General features: G+C 37.6%; 1 protein-coding gene across 10 annotated transcripts; it reads left to right on the top strand.

The window, feature by feature from the left end:
- The first annotated feature begins 1,965 nt into the window (after nt 1-1,965).
- LOC124300489 (phospholipase B1, membrane-associated-like) lies at nt 1,966-12,980 on the top strand. 10 transcript variants are annotated; one of them, XM_046754659.1, is made up of 9 exons: nt 1,967-2,324; nt 3,182-3,450; nt 7,632-7,771; nt 8,063-8,167; nt 8,260-8,471; nt 8,634-8,810; nt 9,201-9,493; nt 10,388-10,566; nt 12,086-12,980. In XM_046754659.1, the coding sequence occupies exons 3-9, from the start codon at nt 7,645-7,647 to the stop codon at nt 12,220-12,222; spliced, it is 1,230 nt and encodes a 409-aa protein (XP_046610615.1). In that variant the 5' UTR covers nt 1,967-2,324; nt 3,182-3,450; nt 7,632-7,644; the 3' UTR covers nt 12,223-12,980. The 10 variants fall into 10 exon arrangements, with proteins under 10 accessions (XP_046610619.1, XP_046610615.1, XP_046610612.1 ...); XM_046754664.1 differs by lacking the exons at nt 1,967-2,324; nt 3,182-3,450 and adding exons at nt 6,262-6,316; nt 6,901-7,010; XM_046754660.1 differs by lacking the exons at nt 1,967-2,324; nt 3,182-3,450 and adding exons at nt 6,310-6,467; nt 7,156-7,245.
- The last annotated feature ends 8,686 nt before the right edge of the window (nt 12,981-21,666 follow it).

Below are 21,666 nucleotides of genomic sequence, written 5' to 3'. Positions count from 1 at the left end.
TCGACATATTTTACCAAAAAGATTATGAGAAGATTGTAAAGTTATAGAAATTTTATTAGCGGACTGACAGCTACCGAATTTGGGCTTGCGCGAAAAACGAATCGAAATAATTTATTGTAAACATGAACCAGGAACCACGGAGCGCTTATCCTGGAAGTCGAGTTTCACTGCGTAGCGGACCCGAAGCGCGGGATCCAGGAGGTTAGAGAACCCGGTACTCGAAATTTGCGGAGCGCGACTCTCATCCGTCCGCTCTACTGCGCGGTTGTTTCCAGACTGAGGAATTCGGCTAGCTGATTTTGAATTGGTGACGTCACTTTCAGAACATCCGACATCCAAACTTTGGTTTCGACCTTTAATACTATGTATTATGATGTATGATGTATGATGTATGATGTATGATGTATGATGTATGATGTATGATGTTATGATATGATGTACAATGAGTTTAGGTTTCACATTTCATACAAGAAATACACACTTTATCTCTTCTGCCGATCCAGACTCAAGCGGCCAGGCCCTTCGATGGTCAGCCGTTGACTGAAGATATATCCTTCAGTTAACGGGTCAGCTCATAACGCTGCCGTTCTGCGACAGTTGGATGAAAACAATTTTTGCTCGTACCTTTCAAATGTGTGTTCAAATACATTTGAAGTCTTAAGAAGCTTCGTTCTTTCTCTCCCTATGACCTTATTAGGTCTTTAAATCGCTACACTGCATTGAATACTGTGTCATATACGGAGCATCAATTTCATCTTGATCAAAGTTAGCGCATCCGTGATGTATTACAGTTACTCTGAATTTTTTTTCCATACGAACACTTTCCGAACAAGCGGATTTGGGCAGACTGTGAGCCAGCCTTTGAACTTCCTGTTATTTGTGCTCGAAACTAGTATATTCCGATAAAAGAGGCCAAACGAGCGTTTTTTCACGAATTTTGAATCTGTCATTATGCATTTCGCGAATCCGACTTCAGATTCGTGATCAGCGACCCAAAGAACATGAATTTTTTAATTATCATTAAACTTCGAATGTTTCAATTTTTTTCGAGCATATTTACTACGTGACATCTTTATTTTGCAAATGTGACTTCAGACATGTGATCAGCGACCCCAAACACTTTGGGATACCAATTTTCATGCAAATCCGTTCATCCGTTGCGAAGATAACTCCATTTTTATTTTAGTTTTGTGAATTTGGTTTTTTAAATTATTCAAAAACTACTATACCAATCACAGCCAAAATTCCACCAGGTCTAAGTCTGAAAGAGGTGTGTCGATTAAGACCAAGTTCATCAAAATCTAACTACTCGTTCTCGAGATATCGTCGGACAAAAAATTGATCACGCACGTACATGCATACATACATACATGCATACATACATACATACACACAGACGTCCATTTGAAAATGATTGGAGGTGATTCTCTGAACCTCAAAACGTGGAGATCTAGGGAGAACTCAACTTTTCATTTTCGGGGTGATTACAATAACTTCCTATTTTCTCTGAAATCAGAGAAACGGGAAGTTGAAAACAATTCTGCTGCTCTACCCAACGTAGATACTTCACTTGCGACGAGCTAAAACAGCGTTTCGATTCTATACCTACGAAAATTTAAGTTCGAGAGAGGAAATCAATAGTTGTTGGATTAATTATGAATAATAATGTTATGGACTATATCGAGCGCGTGAAATTACGACCGGTATTAGTTCAAGTCATTTCGAAAAAGATCTTAAAGCACTATCAAATTTGCGCACTCACGAGTGACGATTTTTCGAAGAAATTTATCAATTAAGACTGAACTAGCCTCAAGCGTAATATGACTAGAGTAAGACGTTCGCCTAGGTAAAATGACTCGGTAAACAACCGAGCGTGAATTGAAATTCCTTTCATATATTCACACAATTGCCATTGCCCGGTTTCGCTTGCAACGATGAATATCATTTTTATTCACGGTTTGTTTCTCATACGTCACGCGTATATGTAAAGATGCCTGGGGAATTATAATCAAAAATCGCCCTTTCCCAGACTCGGTATACTTCTCCAAGTATTCAACCATTGGATGACAGAAAAATGCTTTTATAATGTGATTCATTAGGTTCGGAATAAGATCGTCTATCAAAGGCATTGGGTACGGTTGCATCAATTTTGTTTGCGCAGTTCAAAATCATGAGGATACTTTATTCGTAAAGTCATTCAGTCTTTTCTCCTATCTCTAGGTTAATAAGATACCGTTGTCCAGTGCAGTGCTTCTCTAGTTTATTTCCAACGATGGCTATGAGGGTAGTGTCTCGTTACTTCGGTTAGGCTACAACCGATAAAGGTGAGTGATAGAATAGAATAGCGAGAAACTCTATCATAGTAAAGCAAATCGTACGTAAAGTTTTTCAAATTTGTAAAATTGCAATTTCTATTTCCGTGTAACGCACCGACGCCTTCATGGTACAAGTCGTGAAAAATGGGAAAATTCCTCAAAGTGTCGATACAGGAAAATGAGTGGCACGCGTTACACAGTGAATTTCTTTGTCTGATCTGCGGAACGATGCGTCCGCCTTATTCAAGCAACCGGTGTTACAATAAATAAAAGAAATATACCCAAGGAGCAAGCGTAGTTTTCCGTAATTATCTCCAGTGATGAACGCAAAAAGGCAATATTCAGATGAAAAATTCGATTTTTATTCTTAATATCCAAAGTTTATGAAAAAAAAAACACTACAAACAAAAATTTGGTTTGGTGCCTTGATTTTTTGGCTGTGAATTTTAGTGCTTGAGAACGAAGAATCTAAAAATAATATAATGATTATATCAGAAACTATCTTCCCCCTTTACAATACTGTAATATCATAAAAACCAGAGAGAATATAATAATCATGATTTTACTTTTAAATTCTTCGTTTTCAAACTCCAATATTCATCGACAAAATCAGGACAACAAAAATATTCTTTTTTTTTTTTGTTGAGCTGTGATATCTTTTTTTTTACGTTTGGGTGCTGTAACTCCAATTGTTTAAATAAGTCGAATGCATCGTTCCGCAGACAGAGAAACTCACTGCAAATGCGTGTAAGTATAATATATAGTCTTTCTCCTTGAACCGATGACACTGTGACGTGGGGCTCCATCCGAACAAAATTCTGGATGCATTGCTTTATTTGTGAGGTTAATTTAATTTTCTCCTTCAGCCAGAAACGTTTCCGCCCAGTGTCCTTGCAGCAGTGCATTTACCATCGGCCAGGGTTATCAGATCTGCGGTGCAAGAAGAAAACCTTGACACCTGCACGATCAGACGGTAGACAAGGTGGTATATAGTTCTCGTTTGGAGGTTTATCCAGAGTTCTGCACGAGTGGTCAAAAGCTGTCTGCCTTTCCATTGACAGTTCTCGAGTGTCGCGGATGCACGTGGATTGGACAAATTTTTGGATATTGGTGCGCGGTTTCTCTCGAATCAAAGGTATAATACGAGTGCAATTGCAATATCACAATTCTGTACATCGGCATTTTCATCTCGCATTTTTCCACCGAAAGTTCATACAAACGCAAGTGGTTTTTTCCCTCATTAAATCAATGCTACGAATGAAGAGAACGAGCATTACTGATGCTCGATCGAATCCATGATGATCCGGGAAGGTATGCTTGCCGCGTCATTATTCTCAGTTAGCATCTCAAGTAGATATAAACGGAAAAATGTACGGTTATCGGTACCCCATGCGTTGCACGCACGCTGCAAGTTTTATTGATGACAGCGAATACCGGACGATGAAAGAATATAAAGAAATCGCCATGTTTTGCAGTGCTCAAAGTATAACTTACTCTCGAAACCGTCTAACGGGAAATTACTCCAGCTTTCAGCGAATGATTTTTTCTTAATCTGCTTACAGATTACTATGAATTTTCGAGTGACGTAACATGCGGACATATTTTCGAACCTATAATTTTGGTAGACCGATGTTGATTATCGCCCATTTAATCAGAACTAGAATCAGGGCTCTCATCTTAAATCTTGTTACTGTCTATGCAAGTGGTTCGTTACCCAAACGTTTTATCTGGGCCCAAAGCGACTTCTTAAAATTATTGCATCTAACAATTGTCAATCGGTATACACTTATTGGTTATCACATGTCGTTCCGGTTGTTAATATTTTGCGAGTAAGCAATGCACGAGGTAAAATATACGTGTGGTTAACCTATCGTGAATTGTGTAATAATTGTGCAGTTTGTAACAAAAACTGATCACTATCATGTGATTCATTCTCAATCGACCGATTTCCGAATTATTCCGCAATGATTTCACAAGCGTGAGACACTTTTACAAAACCATCAAATCAAGGTTTGAAAGGGTTAGAAATAATTTGATGCATAAACGTACAAGACCCTTACTAACAAAGATTATATTCACATCAGTAAAAATAAAAAAATTTCCACTGATATTGATTTGAATCTGAATGATGTTACATAATGCGTAGAGGCAAAAACTTGTAGTGAAGCTGTTTTTTGACAACCGATAAATCCCTTGATATTCAATTTTGTACCAGTCAGCCTTGGCCCCCTTTCATCCCTTCTCCGGCGTTTCCGCGACATTCGGTTCTTATGCAATTATAAATTACGATCGCATTATTCTTAAGCCGATCAAAAATGAAAAACCAAATAATAATGATAATAATGATAATAATGATAATTTAATCATGTCCATGGCAATATTGGACAAAGAATATAAGAACAGAAAATGGATTACAGAAATAACTTATAGTCTCACTTTTTGCGTCACTTAAGTACGATTTTACGATGTCGTGAGTTTATTATACAAGGTGAGACAAAATTATGAAAACACCTAGAAATCTTCCAGAGTTTGGTGAAGAAAAAAAAAATTGCCAAGGTTATATCTTAGGAAATTTTTAACAAGGGATTCAATGGCGACCTTTGATTTGTCCTTGAACCTCATCTTCAAGATCATTTTGAAGTCGACTTTGATTTTTCAAACGGGAACCCCCATTTCTGTTGCCAGCATCGGAAAAAGCGGGAATTCTTACGTTCCAATATGTGTCAAGGTTCAGGGTCAACGTGACCTCTACGGGTCAAATAAAGGTCAAAAGTATGACTGGTAACAATAACGTGGATATTTTTGAGGATGCGGATCTGACGCAAAATGTTGCACTCAAAAGTCACCAGGTTTCTTCAGAACGGTCTGATTAACTTTTGAAAGTTGATCTTGAAATCAAACTTCAAGGTTTGAAGATGAAGTCAAAGATCAAATCAAAGGTCACTATTGAATTCCTTGTTAAAAATTTCCCAAGATTTAACCTTGGTTATTTTTTTGTCACCGAACTCAGCGAGATTTCTAGGAGTTTCCATACTTTTGCCTCACCCTGTTATGAAACAATGTATACCACGATTAATAACGTCATTACGAAATAGATTGATACACGCGAGTTTGTCCGTAATTATAATTACGGACAAAAAAAAATTAGTTACTAAATTACAAATTAGTATTTCGGTAAAAGCCATTACTCCATTTTTCAGCCAGTCTGCAATTAATAACAGGAAACAGGCGAGATTAACAAAATAAAATAAATTACTTTAAAATCGAACAAAAAGTCGGCTATACAAAGACGTTAGGTCTTTCAACATCTTGCTCAATATAGTAACGCTCGATGATATTACTGGATATTCAAAGTTTATACAAAAAAATTAACTCCATTGTAACATTCATGTAAGAATGAAGCAATAAATATTCTGTAGTCACGCTTAATGTTTTACGTGAAATAAAAAAATCATTGTTACGCACCAACGCAGAGATGTAAATTCGTATGATAAATACGCATGCGGCCTAAGAAACATTCTTAAATATATCGTCGAATTAAATATCAATCGCCGTGATTTCAGTCAACGAGATGATTCAAGCACTTAAATTCTAGCGATTAATTTTGATTTAAGGTATTTGTACCTATCACAGAGCTTAGAATTATTATTTACAAAAACTTAGGTGCATGGCTCATGCAAATTCGTTTGATCTTTTTATAACAGCCAAGGCTACCAAATTTAAATGCAAATGCACATACCTATAAATATTTGTAAACGCTAGGTAGTCGTAGTTATTCGGTTGTATAAGTCAGTCGAAACCAGCTGTTGCAGAATTCGAATATACGATCTTCAGTAACTTGATTAATTGCGTTAAACTTTTCCGTAACTGACGCAGTTTTGAAATATAGCTACACGTGTGATACTCTGCTTTAAACTATACCCAAATTACAACTATAGTTTAACAAATATCCCTGCAACGGATTGATATACAGTGGCAGTGTGTGGAAGTTATATGCCGATGTATGGAAACCTTTTGAATATCAGTGGGGATACTTTAACACAAGTGCTTGACATTTTCACAATAATGTTCGTTCAGTTCTACTGTCACACCAATACTATGGCTGCTGTATCCATGATTTGCGGGCATTAATTGCACCACGAATTTTGCAGTGTAATATTCTTTTCTAGTTCATAGACGTCACAAAAATTTTATCCTCCTCAAAAGTGATAGCAAAAACAATCTGCGAACTACGATATCGAGCATATCGTATTACGACTGTACAAAGGCGTGCCGTTTATTCATACAGCATAGCCGAATAAAATTCGCTATTCCTACCGCGGGTGAAACGTCTGAGAATTCGTTAATAACTTTTCACAATTGGTTCTATCATCGATTCAATTCCAAGAACAGGAATTACGTGATCTACATGAGTAATTTGAAATGCAATGGTTCTGAAATTTTTCCCGAATTAATTATCCTTCACCCACGTTTAGGAATACGGTGCAAAAATAATGCGCTGGAAATTTGACGTTCATAAGTTTTCATAGTTGAACCAGGAATCTTTACGGTTATGCGTATCGGTTAATAATTTAAAAAATTCCAGTACGTGTTCCGAGATTGTAATCACAGTTTCTGCGGACGCATGTTGGTTGCTTGGAAGAATACTTCCGTATATGGATTCCCTTCTCAGAACTTGCATTTATATTTGCAAACGTGAGTTTTTGAAACGTGTCTTTTTCTGACTGATGATCATTTACACGTTTTACGGTTTTTGTTTGTTGTTTTCCACTTTTGACCTTCGCAGTGTTCGTAAGCTGGAATTTAGTTAATAAATTGCTAAAAATTCCTCACTTTTTAGGGTATCTTGTAATTTTCAATGGCGTTAAACTATTCTACAGCACAGCGTTCTTAGCTGAGGGCGTAGAGTAGAAATCCCTAGATTCAAATCGTCAGTTATGCCTGAAGAGTAACGTCATTGTGCATGACATTTAAAAAATACAGAATTTCTTGTCCATAACGATATCAAGCATTATAAGAAATCACGGGAAATATCCTCGAATGCATAATTAGAAGAAGTTCTTGGCATCTAGTCCAATGTACTTGGAAACGTTTTACGCTGATGCTATTACGACGCACGTGCGATAAATTCCAAGATTACTTATGCATCACGAGAGATGAGAAAATAAGAAACAATAATATCTTATACCAATTGCGCACAAGTTAAATTTTATTAGCAGGTCTCTAGTAAGCTTGATTTAATGTTTCAGATAGAAAAAAAAATTCCTGTAATTACATTACGTTTAAAAATTCAATCACGGTTGTTTAATTTTTCAGATTCACCGCGGAAATGAGGATCTATTTCTTTATTCAACTTCTTCTGGTCTTATGCACGATTTGTCAATCCCAGCGGACGGCTCTGGATGACAATATTGGAGTGTACCGGAATGTTCGTGAATTTGCTCTGAATATCATAGGTATACGATGAATTAGAATGGTTTTTTAACGTTACAGTTATCTTCTATTAATTCAGTGGCATGGCAATGAAACTACTATTAACTTACCATTAATGAAATCGATTAAGGTCATGCTTTTAATGACGTCTCGAGTCCAGGATAGAACAAAAAATGGTATCATTCTTTCACCGCATCACGTGCAGAATGCATTCTCTCAATCATATCCAGGATACAGTAAAGGGACCAGCCTTGACGAACAATTATATGGATGCAAATACCGAAACCAATTACAATGAATATCGAATCTTGCAGGCAGAACGAGTACTCCAGGAGGATGGCAATTGGCCCGAGCAAGAGATCAACGAAAATTACAAAACATTGTCAGTCCGAGCATTCCGTTTCCTTGCGCACTTACAAGTATGTCGTTGAATTTAGGGTATCATAATATCTAGGAAAATAAGCGTGTGCAACACTGGATCGTTGTCATTCCATTGCTTCATTCACACTAGATACAAGATCCCCAGAGCCTCCGACGTCTGTTCACAAGTTGAGGCCAGGTGACATAGACGTAATTGCAGCAATGGGGGACTCCTTGACGGCGGGTTTTGGGGCAGTAGCAACGCAGTTTCCTCACGTTGTCGTTGAAAATCGTGGTGTATCCTGGTCCGGAGGAGGCCAATCAAGCTGGAGAGAATATCTGACACTTCCGAACATTATAAAGGTTATTTTAACTTATGCACGGCTGGCTGAAGAAGCGGCATATTTTACATAATTATTTCATCTCACGGTTATATTGATGCTCATAATTCACGCTGTCGGCTTCTGATCAATCATGAATCACGTGTACATTCAACTTTGGCACTTTTTTTTTTTTTGTTCGAAGGTTTTCAACCCGAATCTCATCGGTTACGCGCTCTCCGATTCATTCACAACTCACAAGGAATCCCAACTGAATGTAGCCGAAGGCTTCGCAATGTCCGCCGATATGCCCTTCATGGCACAGGTTTTAATCAAGCGAATTAAGCACGATCCAAGGATTAACTTGAAGACGCATTGGAAAGTACGCATACATTTGGAATCCAACGAATTATATTTTTGCCAAGTTATGTTGTTTTGTGTTTTTTGTCCAGTCAATATTACGATTTCTGTACCTCGATGAGAATTATTTTTATTGTGGATGTACAAGGTTTGAAAAATTTCCGTTATTGCCAACGAAACTTTGGAGCTGTGCGAAGTAGATGTAACGTTTTTTAAGATGACTAAAAGTAATTTATTTGAAATAATTCGATTTCATTACATGTAAGGTTACAAAATTTGGTCAGCTGTTCAACTGGAGATTTAAATTGGATAATCAGATTTCCGACACAATTATCAAGCAGTGAATTTATGTAAAGTGGGAAACTCTTGATCGAGTATTATTTAAGCCACATTATTCGGTTCATTGTTCTAGATGATCAGCTTATTGATCGGTCCAAATGATTTCTGCTCCGAAATGTGTTACCAAAGTTCACCTTCGTCCATATTAGCGAAACATCGATCAGACCTTATAACGGTGTTTCGAATACTCAGAGACAACTTACCCAGAACTATAGTGGCGTTGATACCTCCGCCAAACTTGAAAGTATTGGTAGAATTTACTAAACGACAACCAATCTGCGATATAGCGGTCGATGTGGAATGCAGCTGTTTGTTTGGTCTAAGGTGGCAGTGGCGAAAGAAAGAATTCTACGCAATCATGCGCGAGTAAGTGGCTTACATAAGTGTTTCACTTAGACTCTTGAACAAACTTTATCGACCAAATTATAAATAGTCTCGGAACGGCAAAAGTTACACCGATAATGAAACTTGATGTTCCTAAATTCAATGATTTACAGAAAAACTATTCATGCCAGAGCCTATTTTGATACCAGATTTTCAATGCGGGTCCGATAATCCGTAAGCAGTAAAGTTGAAAAAACTAGTTGTGTTAGTTCTTTTTATCTACCACAAGTATCACATTATCTTCTCATATTTCACTGTATATGTACCGACAGTTGATAATAATTATTGGACTAGCCAACAAGACAAAACAGTATGGTTTCTTCCAAGGCAGCACACGGTCTGCAAGGTCGACTGACATTTGACTAATTGACGGCAAAAAATCAAATCAATTAATCGGAGATCAATGAAAAGGGCGTATTTAAAACCAATAGTTGACTACGCGTCAACCATATCCACTAGATTGTCAATTTTGACAATCAATACCGTTGAAGTTGACTGAAAATTGACTTGTTTTAGTCACTAAAGAATAGTCAAGTGAGCCCTTAAGATTTCGAGAATTACTACATTATTCTATCCGACTAGGTACATTCACTGTAGCAAGTTCTATACGATATTCAATTCTAATTTTGGATTTGTCGTAATCTTGACACTCCTGAGACCATTCGTTGACATACGACTGGCCTAGTTTTGACTTTTAGATTATCAACAGACGTTACCATGTCTCAGTCACCGTCTTGTCTTTATTCGTCTGTTGATATTATGTCGGCTTTAATCAATCAAGTGATAATAAAAATTTCGACAAGTGTGCTACCTGGTCTACCAGAGGCTATAACACTTCGACAATTGCCGTATTACCGAGCGCTTTTTTATCAACAGATGGCAAAAGATTGAGGAGGAAGTTGCGACGCTTCCGGAATTTCAAAGGGAAGACTTCGCGATCGTACTTCAGCCTTTTACAACAAATATATCGTTTCCGGTAACAACGTCCGGGTTGACAGATTTCACTTACTCATCTGCAGACTGTTTTCACCTCAGTCAAAAAGGTTACGCCAGAGGTGAGTGCCGCTGTAAAATTAAATACGTACATATACATTTATTATAATTGTATGAATTCAAATTAAATCCGGGACTCATTCGTATTCGAAAATTCAGTTAGCCTCGGAGGTGATTTATTCGCTTTCTGTACCGACGAGTAAGAACAGTGTGAGAGAATGCCAGGGGACCAGAAATTCGTTGTCTTGCTGCAGTATTTCAAGACAAACACCTGTAATTTACAAAACATGCGATATATTATTATGCAACGAATTGTATATGCTTTGCAACACAGCCCGTGGCTCTTTTAAATTCGGCATCTTTGTTATCCTGACAAAAGTAGCGAGTCAACGGGTTTTTTCTCTTTCTCCCCCACTCACGTGTCGTTGCATGACAGGGTTCTCAATGCGAGCCAGGAATTGTTCTACGTAACATGACAGCAGGTGCGGAACACTGTTATGTCATAATTTCTGTAATAATATCATCAGATTTTTATCTGCCCACCTCAAAGTTAGCGTAGGTTGAAAATCTACAAACCAGGCTAGGAGAACAATAGTTTCGAGTAGCTTGGACAATGATTTCAACAGAAATTATATAAGGGGGAAAATTGATAAGAAGTTGGGAGGGATTAAGGAAAATTACTCGTCGTTATCGCAAAAGCACGTCGCTTGAAACCGTTTTAAATCACTGAAAAATAGTTAAAGATCAGTTGGAAACGGATTAAAATTGCACGACAACTTTCGAAAATCGTTTGGAAATATCTGAAATCAATTTCAAGCTGTTTTACGTCATTTTAAAATGGTTCGAAATCACTTCTTAGCTGTCGTATCGACAGTTTGGAACGATTCGTTCGAATTCGATCGTCACTTGGACTATAAGTGAATAGCCCGTTACACTGAGTATTCAGAGGCGATAAAGTACATTTAAGATAATTTTCAATCACCCAGCAGTCACTGTTATCTAGAAAATGAATTAATTTATGAGTCACATTTTTTTCGCAACCTTATAGAATATTCAATGGTCTGATTTAACTATTGAGATAAAGACCGAGGTTTTACTCCATGATTAGTTCAATTTTCTACAAGTAAACTTTCCATCCCAAAGAAATAAATCTCACGCTCATGAGTCCGTAATGCGATAGCCGTTGAAAAATAGTATCTTCCATCTCAGGTCAACAGGCTTTTTTTGACCACGGTGTCTTGACAGTTCGCGCTACTCCTTTCTCTTCTTTTCACCCGCTTTTACGTAATCTACAATATTAGATTCTCCCTGGATAAATTCAATTTACTCCTCGACGGATAATTAATAATCATACATTTGACAAATCGTTATCAAGTTATTCTACAACTACTGCGAATACCTGTTCCAATAAATATAAACAGGTATTCGTATTCGATCTTTTGTAAACGTCATGAAATTAATTAGCCAATAACTCGTACGAGAGATTTTGTATCACTTCGAAGTATGCGTAATATATACCTAATTAATTTTGGTTAAATTTGGGAACTCCGTGACTAAATCTATATTCTCACATGTTTTCAGCTGCGAATGCACTCTGGAACAACCTGATGGAACCCGTTGGGCGGAAGTCCAGAAATTGGCAGAATATCTTCGAAAGATTTTTGTGTCCGACATCAAAGAGGCCCTACATATCAACGATGAAAAATAGTATATCTTAACAAATTGACTTCACATGTCGATTGCTAGAGATAAAAATCAAAATATTGTTCACGAGAGATCAGCCGTGACAATTGAATGTAATGATTAGCCATATTTGTCATAGTGTATTGACGTACGATTCTGTTGCCATTTACCGATCGCATTCATACTCGCCTGAACTTTATTTATGGATTATTTCTTCCTATTGTTATTTATTACCGAGTACTCTTTAAGTTTGGTACTGTAATATTATATTCATAGAGTGACGTGACTTAGATACGTGGAAACTGGTTTACTTACTGTTTTCAAGGATCACAATCAACAGCTTTAATTGCAATACAGTTTATTCCATTTTCATTAGTTTGTGGTTTTCATTTCGGTCAAAGATCAGCTGCTTTTCCCTGAAAAAGGAATGCCGATTTAGTGGAAATATTACTAAGCATGGGTTATACTCGCAACTCGATATAGATGGATAACGTAGCAAAAGTATGCGATAAGTGGAAGTGTTGCGATACGATAGGTTAAATTTTAACTTTCAATTAAAAAATTTAATTATGAATCCTATTTAGTTAAAGTATACCACAAGAATAAATTATTGTCATGTCGTGTTAAAATATAAGACACTTATTTGTGTTTGAATGGCTGACAACGAACTGAATATTCATTCATCCAACCCTACCAATAATCCAGACCGTTTCAATTATGTCTGTTCTAAATTTCATTTTTATGAATTTTTGTGCTTATTTGTATAATCAATACTTGTAGTGCGGAAACTAAGGTAAGAAATATATATATGAATGTGAAAAAAATTCGTCTTTGATCTCCCTATCAGATAAGTTTTGTATGAAACTTTTCCTCGAATATCCTTTCGATTTTCAGGTATTCGCCTGGGGCGATTAAAACCGACCACCCCGTATAATTTTTGTTCTAACAGACTTTCACTTTCGATGTCTCAATCCTGCGATCAATAAAATTATTATCAAAACGCGGCTTCTTATTTCCTTGAAAATTTCACACGACAATCGACAACCGCCTTTTCGTATGAAATTTTCGACTAAAATAAAACTGTATGACTTTTTTTATGATTCGTGACAATCCAGGCTAAGGGTGCGAGGATGGCGAATATTTCAGCCTATCCAAAAATTTTTTATAGGCTTGTTAATGTCATACCTCTGCACATTCCACCTCTTTTATTAGTTTTTATCTCGACCGTGAAACTTAGAACTGGTTTCTGTATCGGTTGTTCCGTGACGCGGATATTGAACAATAATTCTGTCGCATATGCAACAATTAACGCAATTGTCGTACTGAACTTTCACCACTGCAGCAGATGAATCCGAGTGATTGCAACAGGGATTACAACATATATGCAACCAACAGATTGATCGTTTTGAGAAATCTGTCGAGGGAATCCACAGTGGAAAGATAATTTATCGAAAATGTCCTGAGCCAACGACTGATTGATCTGCTAGACACGCGAAGTCGTTGCTCAATGTAACATCTTGGTCCTAATTTATCCTACTCCTCAAATTCCTTACCTAAAACTCCTTTCTCTTATTGGTATTGCATCCCGATGTTGCTCGAGCTCTTTTTGCCCATTCTGACTCGAAGTTGAAACCATATTCTGTAGTCAAAATACCAGAAATCACAATATTCAAAAAATTTAGTACAGCTGAACTCCCGTGAAGCTTTTACTTTGTCATATTTAAGCACCTGTTTCTACTGGGTGAAAAGAGATTTCGCAATTTCAATGAAAATTGGAAATTTGAAAATTTTTTTGCAAAGTTGACAAAAATTATTTAAGAATTCATATCGATACTTTACATTTTACATTATTTGATTACAAATAAAATTTACGCAACCGAAGAAAGTCGAGAGTGTCGCGACTTGACGTGGCACCTTTATCTTTTCAAATTGATTTTTCAAGTTCTAAATTTACTTGATGTTGCTTCTGTCTTCTTTTTTCTACAAAGTAATAATACGCCGCAGAGTTTTTTAAAGGCAAAAGGTATTTAGTGTAATATACACGTATGGAATACGTGCGAGATAAGAGTAATTCATTTGGTCATCAATTACCCTTTCAAAAATATACGCGTTTGAGCCATTAATTGTCAGTTAATTTACGAAGCAAAGCTGTACAGAGTTCGGCGTTAATTTTCAATTAGAAACTGAGGTACAGTGATAATGAATAGAAGAAAATCTTTTGTAGAAAACAAGTAATTCGTCTACTACTATACATACATGAATTCATTCTATGTGGTTAAAGTCTTCTACCAAGATTAATTTTTAATCTTTGAATGAAACAAAATGTCACTTAAGTACGATTCAAGTTTCGTTTCGAACAACGATAGTCAGTTTCAAACCATGTTCAACATTACATTTCAAATACAATGTTGCGTTTGAAAAGTTGAGTTGTCGTTTTAAAAAAACGTGCATCAAGACGTGTTACATCACACCGTCATTAACCCTCATCACACAGAGTGCAATAACTGCAACGTGACTAAATCTGTCAGCTACAGTATCGTAATACATGATAAATTGTTTCACAATTAAGTATCTGATTCATTTTGCAGAGAAACCGGCTTTATACACGGAAGCTCACCACTCGCTGATGCAAGAGGCCTGCATGGAAAAGTTCAAGATCAAGAGAGTGGCACCATGTTCCATTTCAATATTACAAACACGAAATCGCCGTACGGTGGTTTACGAATCGAATAAATTCTCAACGAAAATTACTTTTACCAACTATTGAGCAATGTCGGATTAATCAAAATTCGAAATCATTACGAGTCAGGTGAATCGGAGAGCAAAAAATGTAAAAAACGCCACACTCGTCGAAGCTGTAAGCAGACGTTGCGTAAAGTGAAATTGATGATTACCGAATAAATATCGTAATGAACACTACTATTCAACTTGGTATTTTTTGTTGTATCTTTGAATACTTTGCAATTCGAATAGTCGGACTGAATTCTGTGTGCGTGTGTCTAGATACTGGGTAAAACATCAGTACATCAGTTGCATATGTTACCTGATCGTGAGTATCTATTCGAGAAAAAAAAGAAGCAGGGAAGATCATGTCGAAGGAATGAAGCAACCACATTGACACATCACCGGGCAATCCGGATTATTCCGGGTTCTCAGTGGTCAACGATCTAGCATTACCTCCGTAAGCTGGAATGTACAGTCTGCTTCACTAATCTCGTTGGTTATGATACGGTCATTCTGGTCTAGCAACTCGATTTTACAAACAAACCAAGTACATATCGGGATAAATCGGAGAAAATTTGAGAGGTCGAAACCTTAAATGTAGCAGACATTTTTTCTGCTTGCGTCATTTGCTAGGCATTGTCATGTGAATATAACAGAGATCCTGACCGCTTCTCCATTGTTTCTCCATCCCTTTTCTATATCAGATAAATCAACTCTTAGGCTCATAGATCTGCACCACACTTGTCCACAGCCTGAGACTCAAGGTCGAATGTCACTAGAAGGCGTTCCAAATCGCAGAGCAAGAATTCTGACACGATCAATGAATCCAGATGAATCTAGGCAGGAAGTAGGTAGGATTAATTGATGAGAATCGCAAAATCACAAAGCTGTGACTGCGGTTGGTACAATAAAACAGGTTTGGTACAAGCTGCGAGTATTCCTTAAGTGCCCATATCCCAGCTGGTATTATTAATGTATGTCAACTGGCCGGCGATCATCGACTCTTAAGCCTGCAGGAATTTAATCCAAATCCGTTTGACCGTATGCTTATAGTCCGATGCTTTCACGGCGAAAAAGAAATCTGAGTGAGTTTAACGTATGGCCGAGGGCGGGGCCGCGATCCGATAGATTTACCTTCAGCGGTCGAACGATTCAAAAGTGGATCTAATAAAGAGACTCGTGAAAATGTTATCCTTGTAGTTATGCACCTGATTCTATGCTCCGTGATTTGTCAGCTGGATCAAACACCATTATAGGTGCATGACGAAAGATCGACGTCCACTTCAATGGATTATGTTTTATAACAGGTTCGCTCCGCTTTAATACAAAGTGCATTCATTATTACACAGTGTACACTTTCATTCGCGAAGGTACGACTGTAAGCACCGAAGACTGCCGGATCGAGGAACTTGCAGAACATATTATTCGGCTCGCGATTCAACGCAGACGTGTAAATCCCTGCCGTACATTAGTATTCCACCTTCTTCGGTGTATACGTGTCAGATTATCGACTCAACAGAGGCGGAATAATTAGTGCCAGAACAGTCGGATGACATGAGAAATTCAAATAGTCTTGGTACGGTTGATATTCGAAATTTCGAGCCTCTGTAAGACTCGTCACGACGTCAGACCATCCGAGAAGTTTCTGACCATAAAATCCTGTATTACGTAAAACGTCTACGAGAGAATTTACATGCAGAGTAAAAGTAAGATGGATACATGTTCTATCAATACCAGGAATTCCTATGAACTTTGGGGCTTTCTTGTGGAATCTCTCGTTGTTAGTAACAGTGTGGAACTCGACGCCTTACGTACCTATGTACATGATCGTTATTTCTAATGACATAATTTCAAACGAAATTATTAATGGTGAGAAAGTGCAGTATAATTATATCACGTTTGCGTTCAAAAAGACGCAAACTAACCTTTGACAATTAGCAGAGAAATATACGGCAAAGATGGTGTAACGTTTGCCGTACCATTGCACGTTAACGATGAACGCGTAAAGACGGAAAAAAAAGAAAATAAGAATAAGAAAATATTCGTGGCGTAGCATTCGAACGAGTTTTCAAACTTATGCAAGCATTGGTAAGTTAGTTCTTCCGCCTTAAATAAAAAAAAATAATGAAATTAAAAAAATATTAACAACAGGTTTATCAACATATTTTCCCTCAGCGAGTCGCTGATACGTGATAACTTGCGTATCACCCATTGTGTTTTGGAGTGAGTTAAAATTATCGGCGATGAGGTTGATTCGATGTTTTCTTCAATTGATGGAGACACCGTATGTTCAGGGCAGTGAAAGGGCTAATGAAATATTCATGTGTAACAGGCATCTGTGTGATACGGGAGTAATTAAGTTTGTGGAAAATAAACGGAGAAGGAAAATAAAATAATAATAAATAGCTGTGATGAAGGCTGTTAGTTCTTGGATCTTGCCCGATCTGTCAGGAAGAATTTACGCAACGATTTTCGAATTTTATCTTATATATTCTATTGCGCAATTGTGCAAAGTGTGCATTCGATTACGTGAATCGAATTGATAATCGATCAGCAACAAGCACGGAGAGCAGAAGTGATCGTTATAAATTAAAACTTCTCTCTTCGCGTCTATTTCTCACACGATGTATGTAAGGTTCCTTAATCATTTGATTGGAACATTTTTGTTTAATTTTATGTGACATGGTGACTCTACAACTGTTGCATCAAAATCAGTATGCATTATTTACCGAGTTTATTAAAAATCGTTCTTCCACACCAAAATACTTCGTATACGTATTTCACGAGTAAAGATCATAGATCAATCTGTCGCTAACGTGATATTGGTGCTGGAATTCCGAAAAGAATCCATTTCACTCAATTTATACGCATAATTTTATTGGGAACGAATAACTGCTAAATGCTTAAATGTTTACTGTGCAGAAATTGCTGACTCTGTTTTATTCACCACGATCAGACTGATAATATGCTTCTGTACTTATGCCGCCCTGAAAACTTCAAGGATGGAAAAGACAATCATATTATTTACAGTAGGAGAAAAAAGTGATTTACGATTGTGAGATTAATTTTTAGAAATGAAATTTTCCATAGTAGGCAATGCTTCGAGCGGTCGCCGTAAATGCTCACAATTTGCTGCTAATTCAAGTGAAACTTATTCAACCGGAAATACACTTTCCTCTACGGACGAGATTTCCTCATAACAGTGCATTGCCAAAAATAAAAGTGAAAATGCTAAATTTTCTATAAATCCGAACACATCGAATCGCGCCAACTTTCCCAAGTACTTAACGAGAGAGTGATAGAAATGAGCGGCTCCTTACGATTCTAATTAAGGATTATGAGCCTTTAGTTTCCATTTCCTATCGAATAATGGTGTCCATCTTACGGGCCAAATATAATACTGTGTCAAGCATCGTTGGGCAATAACGCGAAGCACGTATTCAAGAAATTTGAACTGCATCTGTAGACCTGAAACAAGACAGGTACTGAAATAATCGACTGACCGCAACAGGTTAACATACGTTACGTAAAATCCGGGTAACGCCGAGGAATCGGTTGTTGGAAGCATTATTACGGCACGACCCGGATCACGAAATAACATCCATATGTGAGTCCAACCCAGAGGCGGCTCTTTCGTAGAAAATGATAATTTTCACCAGTCGTCCTTACGCAGCGTTGTCTTTACGCAAGAGGAAACGTCCCATAGTGCCATGTATCATCGGAAGAATTTACCGTTTCACGAAACGTCGTCCATATTGTTTCACTTACACGGTCGCTTTCAGTCGCATCGATATTATTTTTCTTAGAGGTGATAAAAAAAAAAAAAAAAATCCGAACTAACCGGTTCGGGTCCAAATCGAAGCCGACAATTCTATCACTTCCGATTGTCAATTACTTGGCTGAATAAACTAACAAGTTCGAGACGCGAGTTGCTCTCTATTGTGTATGAAAAAATAAAAAAAAAACAAGATACAGATATGCATGTCGACCATTTAGCATGGCTGACAGTAGTAATTATAATACATACCTGTACAAATAAGCTTCAATAGATTTGAGACGGATGACCGATAGTTATATTCTATCGCTCGACGATTCTCCTTTCGAACAAGTTTACCGCCCATTAATTCAACTGTCAATATCGGACATTCACCAGTGGCATATTGTAATTAATCGTATTTCGGTAATGGTTAACGTCCTTTCGTTCTGTTCATTCGTCTTCCTGAGTCCTGATACAGTGGCCTGTGCTCCATGAGATTCAAAAAAAAAAAACTATGTAAAATATCACAAGCTTCGCGTGTTCCGAGAGATATACCTACTTTAATAATTGCTATCACCGGAAGGCCTCGTGAAGAATAACAACACTCGGGCTAATAACGGTGATCAAAATACAAATCACTGGTGAATCTGAGGATCAGTTCTACCCGTTATTCAGGCGCACGGAGACATTCGATTTCTGGCACAAAAATGCCTCGGTTCAAGCCGGAAAGGATTGATTGAAGCATAATATCGGCTGACGATGAGCAATGTACTCGCGACAATTTGTACGAAGAAACGAATGATTGATATTTAGCGTCTAAATGGTCTTCCGCTTTTACGTCAGGGTCTAATACCACGGATACACCTGGAGTAGGCACACTTGCAACGTTCCGTGAAAAAAGGCGGCTAGCAATAGCTGTGAGCGTCTCAAAACTTTAATTATTATCAATAAACATCAGTGTGCGAAAGTAGGAATGGCGGGTATTGACGGTTACGTCGCCCATTCCATGGAACTGTGATTATAACCCGCACAAAGTATCAGTGTTATCCTTGCGTGGGTAATAACCTGACTTCTGGTGTCTTTATTTTTTAATTTTGTTTTACTTTCGTTTTTTTCCATCCCAAGAACCATACGTTTATTGGATATTTGGCGCGTGGTTTCAACTCTTAATAGTTTAAAGAAAGTAAGCGTAGTATATTCGCGAGTCTTAAGTTGTTTTAAGACCTGAAAAATATTATTAGTCGGCGATCAAAAGTGACAACGCGCATTAGATCTACCGAACTGTAAACCAATGATCTTGATTGATGGTGAATTTATGTTTGGCCGTTACAATAATATCATACCTACAGCAAGGCGAAAGCGTTGTAAAACCTTAAACCGTCTGCATCGCGCATTGGCACGTATTACATGCGTGTGCCCGAAGTGAGAGATTTCCTGATAGCTATCCTCACTCGAACAAATTGGAGCAAAGAAAGGAAAAAAAAATAAACAACCGAAAATATTCAGTCCATTGGTTTTCAGCTTCCGCTGGAGGTACGAAATTCAGCAACGACGAAATTATGCAACAAGTATTTGCCTGTATCCACGAGTTATTCTGCGTCGAATCGCGTAATACATGCAGACTCACTAGACAGCTGTAACAGGTCACCACGATATATGTAGCGGGCAAGTTTGCACATTATGTAATGATTGATGGTAAAAATAGGTCCAAGAATAAATATATATATATATATATATATATATGTATACATATATGCACATACATATGATGTGTACATACGTATAATATAAGCTCGAGGAGCCTGCAGCGGTCAAATGTCTACAAGCTATAACGTGCAATGCCAAATTCAATTTGTTTATTGAAGCTAGATTGTCATTAGGGAATTTACACGCAAGGTTAACGATGCGCTGCTGGAATACCAATTTTCCACATTTGTTGTGTCACGCACGTGTTGCGAAATAAATTTTGTAAAACTGATTTTGATATTTATTTATATCAGACGGTATAGGTATGCACAAATGTAAGTGCCGAACGCTTTCTAATTCAACGGCAGCAGTTTAACTCCGATCGATCGCGCTGATAAGATACTTTGTGCGAGCTGTAATAAGATGTTTGAATTGTCGAGCGTCAAATAATTTAACGGTTGTTTATTTATTAGTGTAGATTTAGACCACCTGAGATGGTCGGAGACGGAATTTTCGATCGGTCGTAATTTCGTCTGTATTGTACAGTTGAAACAAAAGTATTAAATAACACGTGGCACAAAGGGCGACACTGCAGTCGCCTCGTGGATCGTTGACGCAGTAAGCGTTGCACGTATATTTTTTATAGCAATAAACGAGAGAAGTAAATTTGAGACGGAGTTTTATGGGGGAAAAGAGAATTCGTACCTATTATGTATATAATCCCATCAGCGTGTGAATTAATTAAAAGTATCACGCACGTTACACATAAACAGAATATACTTACAGAAATCTATAGATTAGTCGGTAAACCGGTTATTTTCGAAATTTGCGCATGCAGGCCGGAGACCGGCGACAGAAGGGAGGAAGTGAAAGGAGGGAGATCGGAGGGGCTTCGATGTTCAAATGTAAATTGCTCAACCGAAAGAATCTCGAATGCACGTAGAATTATTTAAACTTATTTGTTCGTTTTCGTTTTTTCTCTTCGTCGATCGCGGAGTCATTACTCGGTGTATAAATAGTACAAAAATGAAATAAAAATCAACGACGGTCCTTCTTATCGCGTGATAAAACACCGGAATTACGACCTCTTGCCGAAGTTACCATATTTCCAACTGATTTTCACCTCTCTCCGACGAGCATTACGTATACGATAGATGATCCCAATGGGAAGCGCGATCGAAAATAATTAATTCCGACCACCGTAACGCATTTCTGGCCAAAACACGAAAGCACATTGAAATTCGACTCGATCGAGTCGGACGAATAGACATGCACAAACACACACGCACGCACTCCCTCTCTCTCTCTCTCT

Source organism: Neodiprion virginianus, chromosome 3 (genome assembly GCF_021901495.1).
Source record: "Neodiprion virginianus isolate iyNeoVirg1 chromosome 3, iyNeoVirg1.1, whole genome shotgun sequence".
Classification (NCBI taxonomy): domain Eukaryota; kingdom Metazoa; phylum Arthropoda; class Insecta; order Hymenoptera; family Diprionidae; genus Neodiprion; species Neodiprion virginianus.
Note: the sequence above shows the minus strand (reverse complement) of the source record. Positions and strands in the feature narration are given on the sequence as shown.